The sequence below is a fragment of the Mus pahari genome, chromosome 14 (genome assembly GCF_900095145.1).
Source record: "Mus pahari chromosome 14, PAHARI_EIJ_v1.1, whole genome shotgun sequence".
NCBI lineage: Eukaryota > Metazoa > Chordata > Mammalia > Rodentia > Muridae > Mus > Mus pahari.
This window is the reverse complement of record NC_034603.1, coordinates 41,705,690-41,713,888: the sequence shown is the minus strand read 5'-3', so window position 1 is coordinate 41,713,888 and position 8,199 is coordinate 41,705,690. Positions and strand designations below refer to the sequence as shown.

Genomic DNA, 8,199 nt, shown 5'->3' with positions numbered 1-8,199 from the left:
AGGAGGAGGAGGAGGAGGAGGAGGTATAATACACAGGTGTATTACAGAAGCATTGAACAGAGGCTTTGAGTCCTTTTGAAGATGAACTTACAAGTTGTTGTAAACCACCCAGCATGGATGCTGGGAATTGAACTCAGATCATTGGCAAGAGTTTCAAATGCTTTTAACCACTGACCATCTTTCTAGTCTCCTTTTGTGATTCTAAAAATATTGTTAGTTTTTGAGAATTCTGTAGATGAGTTTATGTGTATATTGTCCCACTCCCCCCTCTTTCCTTTAGCTCTTCCTGTGTCCTCTTCTCACACCCAGGGTCACTTATTCTTCAACTATTATTGTTGCACATGCATACACACACAGACACACTCAAGTTCATTTGGTGTTGGTCAGTAGTGGTACTTGTATTCTGAAGGTGAACATTATCATCTAATTGAATTTAAGACACACTCAACAGGAAGGAAATCATACCTGGTACTGTGAACCTAATCCACTACTCATGGCTGGTGAGGGCGTGGATCCTGGAAGGGAACCCACTATTGCCATTTCCCCAAACCAATATAATTTCTAACACCATTCCAAATATTTATCCTTATACCTACAAATTAAGTGTAGTACTCACTGCTCATCAAAGAAGTGTCTTTTTAAAACAGACAGGGACCATCCCAGCACCCTTCAAAATACTACATTTTTACGTATTTAAAATCTTCCCATTCTTCTGCTTGACTTAAAGCCTTCTCTCACCTAGAAGTGGTCCCTGAGCACTCAAGACACAGTTGTCACTTTTGTTCTAACTCCCTAGGGTGGTTGCTGCCCAGCATTTCAGCCAACTGGGCCTAAGTCTTCTCTCTCCAAACTGAATGTTAGTGCCAAAGTCACGTGTTCACAATTTTCCACCTTCAAGCATGAAGAGGTTATCATTTCTCCCTTCTCAGTTTGCCAACAAGGACAAAGACCACAAGGGAGAGGTGATTTTCCCAAGGTCAAAGAAGATGTGAATTAAATGTCTCACTTATTCTCATACTTCTGTGGCACTCCTGGGATATCAGTAGGTCATCTCTCATGAACACTGAATATGTGTCAAGTGAATGAGGCCATGCCAGAGAAGCTCACAGGTGCGATGTGACTATTAGTTCCAGAGATAGCTAGGCAAACAGACAGACAGACAGATAGATAAGGTAGAGAATGTCCTCATGAGGTATTGAGCCACTGGGAAATCAAATCCTCCAGATCCAGAAGGGCTCTTTGGTGAGGCCAGCAAGGAGCTCAGGATACTCAGCAGGCTTTGGAAGAAAGAACTGAGAGACTGTTTTGTTCTTGCTCTGGCTGCAGCAGGAGAGAGTTATGATACTAGCACTTCCAGTCTCATTGTGGAATGAGAAGACTACAAAGCTCAAGTCTATGATGAACAGCTTCACCCAGAACATAGCAATTCACTGCCCTGACATAGATTCTGCTGCCTTGGGAACTCTGCCAGGAACTCTAGCCTCTCCTTCTTCCATCTTCCACTTCTAGGTGAGGCAGACCCACCATGGTGGAGGGGGGTCTTAGGAAGTCCTTCCAGTTCTGTACTGAGAGACTGGTTTCTAGGTCATCTCTCGGGAGCACTCTCCTGTTCTCCTCATAGCAGGGTCAGGAGCCTCTCCTCCCCAGGCAAGCTCACATAGCAAGTGTGTAGATTTAGAGATGTTGGAAAAAGCCAGGAAGAGGAGGTCAGTGTCCCTTGTCTGTTGATCTTTACCCAGTCCTGCCACCTTTAAGCCTTCTCTTTGAGGAGGAGGCAGGTAAGAGGTAGCATAAGGCATTGAGCATGAGGCCAGCACAGCCACCATCATGCCAAGAGAACATCTATCTCAATTTTGGATTCTCAGAAACTTTGATCACTTTTCTGTTTCCATAGCAGTATAGGAGAGTGGACTGTAGACTGACTGAAGAGTCCTTTTGGGAAAAAAAGATTTCAGAGGACATGGTGTTCCTGCAGTATTTCCTAGCTAATTAGTCAGTTGGTACTTCCTTTATCACTATCCAGCACGTCATTCCTTTCACCTTTGGTTGTGGAAACAAAGCTGCCTCTCCAGGGCACACCTTCTGTAACAGCCCTTGCTGCAAGCAGATCAGTCTGAGCTGAGCCCAGGCACACTGATGGGTGAGCTGTTGAGTAGGAAGAACTGCAGTATAGTGGAAAAGTGGATAAATCAAGCACCGGTGGGAGAAGGATATATAAGTACCTGAAAATGCATGGCATATTGCTCATGAGTGACTGCAGGATTCAGAGTCTATGACTGGAATTTTGGCTGCCTCCCCAGATTGCTGAATGACTTCAGGTGCATCGGAGCCCAAGCTTGGAGTATGGTATTGGGTAAGACCTCTAAAACTCATTGCCCTTTGCCTGGTAGCATACCAGGAAGGTTAGCACTCTGACTATGTCACGTTCATCTGTGAATATATTACTTGCCCAGTGCTCAAGTATCTGCCTGTCACAGAGTGGATACAATAGTTGAGACTGTTGAACAAAGGGCTGAGAAGAAATGAGTGAGGAGCTGACAGGGCAAAGTAGAAGAGAGACTGTTGTCTTTGGAATAGCAAGGCTTATCTTGGAATAGAACTTAAAAGTGCCCTGGAAGAGAAAGCTCTCTGGTCTCTGTTGAGAGAATAGGGGCTGCTCAGGAAGAAATGAGATTCAAGGAAGTAGACAGAGACCCACCATCAGAGAGCACTGGGGATGCCATTCCCCCTGCCTGTGCTGATATGTCAAGTAGACCTGAAGATATAAAGAGCAAGGACAGAGTTGACAGGTTGTGCGTGTCTAGTCATGGGCTGTTGTGCACTGTGTGTGGAGAGTCCATTGAGATTGTCATGCTTCTGTGATTTCTTCCTGTGGTCAGGTGCATGTGACACATATGATTGTTTTCTGTAGTGCCTGGACTATGTCTATGTCTCTGTGTAAGTAGTTAATGCCTGTATCTCTGTGAGTGTGTCTCTAGCATGTCTGTCTAGAGATGTCAGAACATACCTGTGTCCTGTGTGGGTATGCATCACCAGGCTCTGGGTCTTTGTGTAACAGAGGTGCTGGTGCATTGTTGATTCTGCATGAGGTTTAGGGCAGCAGGTGCCTGGGAGAAAAGATTGCTGGTCCTATATATTATACATCTCTGCTCCATTTCTACTCTCTTAAGTCCTTCCTATGTAGTACCTGCATTACTCTGGGTACTGAAAGAGCCTCTACTATCCTAGAACTCAGTCCTGTGCCAGGGGTTTTGGGAGCAGACAGAATATCTCATATTATGAAAAATAGCTAGGAGCCTGGGGGTGGCATTTATTAGGCACCCACTATTTGCTAAGTGTTTATGAGGAGGTAGAATTATTATATATATATATATTTGTAGACGGAGTCTTACTGTGTTGCACAAGCTGGTCTCAAACTCCTGGACTAAAGCCATCTTTTTAACTCAGCATGGGATGCCATTTCCAGCTCCTGGGACATCATTTCACTTCTAGAGGGAAGAAAAAAGAAGCTCAAAGAGATCAAGCAACTTCCCCTTAAAATTCACTATTAAAAATATCTTCTACCTAAGTCTGTTTGGTTGAATGGTTTCAAGCTGGCCCCGGTCAAACGCTACCTCCTCTGTGGAGCCTTCTAAGATTTTCAAGAGAATTGGGTGGCATATTCAGATGTGAAAAGACAACTGAATGTGTTTAGAAGGTTCATAATCTGGGGGAAGAAAAGCAGCAAAACAGGAAAATAAATCACCAGCAACTGAGGTAGAAGAGAAGGAAGAGAGGAATGGAAGAGCACTCCAGAGGTCCAGAGAGGGTGTGAGACTTCTGGGGAAGAAGGGAGGGAGGCGAGGTTTAGATGCTGGAATAGGGGATGGATAGCATCTTAGGTAGGGAACAGGATGTTGGGCAGACTTGTGAGAAAGATGTAAGAAGCCTCCAAAAGGCCAACCAGGCTGGCCTCCAGGGAAGGAGAAACTTCTGGAAGCAGCTGGTGTGAAGACTGGATTAGAATTCTGGGAGCCATGGTGGAAGGCTTTAGGCAGCATCCTGAACCATCCACACTATCTCCAGTGAGTGAGACTTGAGCTGGCCAGGCAAGAAAGCTGGTGGGAGGAAGACCTGGGTCTCTTACTGTTCTGGATTCCCCTCTCTCTAGCCCACAGGAAACTCACTGAAGTCTCGGGAAATTCATCTCAGGATGGAAGGCAATGCATCTACCTCCATAACTGGGGAGTTCTGGCCAAGAGAGAGAGCAGCCTCCATGAGCTTCAGGCATCATTGAGTCTGGCGAGCAGCCTGCAGGTGAGAGAACCCAGCCCATTCCTGCTGCTTCTTGCCATGTATCTTCTCTTCCTCCTACCTCATCGTCTCGTACTCTGCATGATGTTTGTGAAAGGGGGCATGTCTGAGGTTCCACCCTCACACAAATAATCTTTTTGTGCCTTTAATTCTACTTCCCTTCTTGTCAATGTTCTTCCCACTCCAGGGAGCCTGTCTGAGGTTCCACCCTCGCACAATCTTTCTGTGCCTTTAATTCTACTTCCCTTCTTATCAATATTCTTCCCACTCCAGGGAGCCTGTGCTTGTAGTGATATACTTGTGCTTTCAAACTCAACCTCAAATCTCTTCTGGAATCTCCCTTAAATAAACCAGGCAGAGGAGTGATTCCCTTCTTGATACACACATTTACATTTGTATTGCATGAGGTTAGGTCACTGGCTAACTTAGATCTGTAGTCTTGTTGCTCAACCCAGAGCTTGGCCTGGACAAATCACTAAGAAGTGGGCATGAACTGTATGGTTGAACCATTCTACTGCTCAGGGAACACCACACAGTTCAGCTCCAGCTGGAACACTCTCTGCTTCTGCTAAGAAAATGCCAAAAAAAACCCAAACAAACAAACAAACAAAAAAAAAAAAACGAGTGACCAGAAAGAAAAGGACATGAAAATTGGATCCTTTAAGACTGGATCTCAGGCATCATAGGTTGAAGAAAGATGACTTAGTAGACATAGGACAGATTGCTTTCACTGCTAGGTAAAAAGACATAGAGGAAGCCAGATTGGCACACACTACCCTCAGAGGCTAAATTAAGACTATTTGTAGTAGTTACATGAAAACCAGGTTCAGTTCAATTAAAGAAACTAAAATAAGTAAATAAGTATAGAATACCAGCGTCAGACTGATCTAGCTCAAAAAACCTCCAGGAACCCACCAGAGAGCAGAGAGAAGTCATCAGGTTCAGGGGAAAGGGAGCTACCACCAGTTAGCATTTGTGCCTTGCTTAATCCTTGAAGTACACTGTCTCATTTAAGGTTGACATCAAGTATATGAGAGAGGAATCAATATGCTCATTTTATAGGTCAGGAGAGTAGAGACTAAATAGAAGGGGATCTGTGATTGCACAGACAACCAGCATAAAACTCAGGCATCTCTGATTTCAAAGTCATGCTTTTGTTCTGCAGCACCGTATATGCATCTAAGTGAGCAGTTAGGAAGAAAGACCTGGTACTGACATAAAAGATGGAGTGGAGAGGTGTCAAGGTACAAAGGTGGTTTTCCTGTTCTTAGCAAGCCAGTTCCCCAGGATGGCTCGCTCCTGAGTGATAATGACAGAGGAAGAAAAATGAACAGGTGGGAAAAGCCTGAAGAGTTGTCCTGGCAGTTGATTGACTAGTCAGCATTCAGTGTTCTCCACTGTCTGTTCTCCTGTGTTCACTCACTGGTCTTCATTCATGACATCCTTATTGTGCACAGATCTCTGGACATGGCAGTGGGATGGGGCTTTTTCTTGATAGTCACTTGCTCCATTATCTTCTAGGGCCACACAGAAACATGATCCCTTTCTCTTGGCAGATGCGGGGGCAGGTCACCTCAGCCATAGAAAAAGTTCTAGTGGCCTTAGAGCAATGTGAGAAAGGGAATGGGGCTTTCGGGAAGATGCTGAATGGGGACAAATGAGAGCATTGTGTTTGAGATCACAGAAATTTGTAAGTTTTCTGCCCAACTGATTTTCTGAGCTAAGTTCAGAGCAAGGGCAGGCTTTGTTCCAGTGTTATTTGTGGGTGTTTCAGTCTTTCCTACACCAACAACCTCACACATTCCCTCCTTATAAGGAGCCAAAAGTTTTGTTTAATAAACTGCTGCCCATTCCCAAGGACACAATTCAGGTAATTTTTCCTTTGAACTCTTCCTAACCTCTCCAGAAGAAAATATCCTACTCAGTTCACATAAGTAGGCTATTCAGGCATGTGTGGAATACAGACAAATAAGCAGGCAAAATAGCAAATAGATTTAAAGTATAGTCTTTAAATTTAAGATTATATATGGTACCTGGATGTTTCTAGAACTTAGGTTTTCTGTCCTATCTCTTCCTTTCAGCATTCCCACAGGTACCTGACCTCCATGGCTGTGACCAACCTCACATACAGACCTCAGTTCCAGCTCCTCGGCTTGATGGATGGCACAGATCCCCACCCGCTGCTGTTTCTTCTTTTCCTTAGCATTTACCTGCTCAATGCCCTGGGCAATCTGAGCATGGTGGTGCTGGTGAGGTCCGATGGGGCTCTGTGCTCCCCCATGTATTATTTCCTGGGTCACCTGAGCCTCGTGGATGTCTGCTTTACCACAGTCACTGTCCCCAGACTGCTGGCCACCTTGCTCCACCCTGGCCAGGCCATATCCTTCCAAGCTTGTTTTGCCCAGATGTACTTCTTTGTAGCTCTGGGGATCACTGAGAGCTACCTCCTGGCAGCCATGTCCTATGACCGTGTGGTGGCTGTGTGTAGGCCGCTGCACTATAGTGCAGTCATGACACCCTGGCGCTGCATTGTGTTGGTGGCTGCATCCTGGGCTGTGGCCCATCTGCACTCTCTTCTACATACACTGCTCATCTCTGCTCTCACCTATCCTCCCTCCGCCCCAGTGCGCCACTTCTTTTGTGACATGACTGTAATGCTGAGCTTGGCAACCTCTGACACATCAGCTCCAGAGACTGCCATCTTCTCAGAGGGGCTAGCAGTGGTGCTGACCCCTCTGCTCCTCGTGTCCCTCTCCTACGCACGCATCCTCATGGCAGTGCTTGGAATGCGGACCACAGGAGGCAGGCACCGTGTCTTCTCCACCTGTGGGGCCCACCTGGTGGTAGTGTCACTTTTCTTTGGCTCAGTCCTCTCCGTCTACTTCCGTCCATCATCTCTCTACTCAGCTGGTTATGATCGCATGGCCAGTGTGGTCTATGCAGTAGTCACACCGACTTTGAACCCTTTTATCTACAGTCTTCGTAACAAAGAGGTCAAGGGTGCCCTAAAAAGGGGTTTCAGATGGAGAGCAGCACCCCAAGATGAGTAATGGAATGTCTGGGTAAACTGGCATGTCAACAATAGTACCAACTCCCAAATCAGCACAGTCTCATTTATCCCCTCTTTCTCCAAAAATCAATATATTCTCCTTTATTTCACTTTCCTTAAAGTTCTGTTAGTTTTGCTCCTACACAGACTTATGCCTTGTTAAATAAGAATTAGATCCCAAGCAAATATGACCACAAGTTATATAGTGGTATGTAACACAAAGTTTAATGACAGTGTATTGGATGCCTCTGTGTGTTGTCTGGATGCTCAAAATAGTCAAGTGTTGCTTGGAGATTCTAATTTCTGGAAATTTGAAAAAAAAAAGAGATCAAAAAAAGGTAAGGAGAAGCACATCTGGTTATCTATGCAATGGGAACTCAGAATGCAAGTAACATAAACAGGTGAATGGAGAGACTGAGAGGCGGTCACAGGGGAGTGTTTGTGCCTCGATGATAGTCACAGCCATGCAGGCTCTTCCTGGAATACTTCTAGATGACTTAATGTGGTTTTAACATTAAGTTAATGTTTTTCTTCATAAATTATCTATCCTGTATTTGCATTGTGAATGTTCAAAGAGATGAAATTCCCCTTTACCCAGCCAAATCAGCCTCCACTGCCACCCCTGCTTCTCTGCACATTATTCTGCAGTTTCCTCCTTTATTTCTTGAAATAATACATCTAGAACAGTTTATCAAATCACTACAAATCACTCTCCTAAGTTTGTGATGTGAATACTTAGCTACAACTTCTACTGCTTATTTAAGCAGTCCCTTGTTCACAATTTAACAATTTAAAATGTCTATTGTGTAATCTATCCACCTTTTCACCTTATTAAATAACTTTTAGTTGCTAATGTA

General features: G+C 44.8%; 1 protein-coding gene across 1 annotated transcript; it reads left to right on the top strand.

The window, feature by feature from the left end:
• The first annotated feature begins 6,398 nt into the window (after nt 1–6,398).
• On the top strand, nt 6,399–7,343 carry LOC110331108 (olfactory receptor 1L4-like). The gene has a single exon (XM_021211490.1). The coding sequence runs from the start codon at nt 6,399–6,401 to the stop codon at nt 7,341–7,343; it is 945 nt and encodes a 314-aa protein (XP_021067149.1).
• The last annotated feature ends 856 nt before the right edge of the window (nt 7,344–8,199 follow it).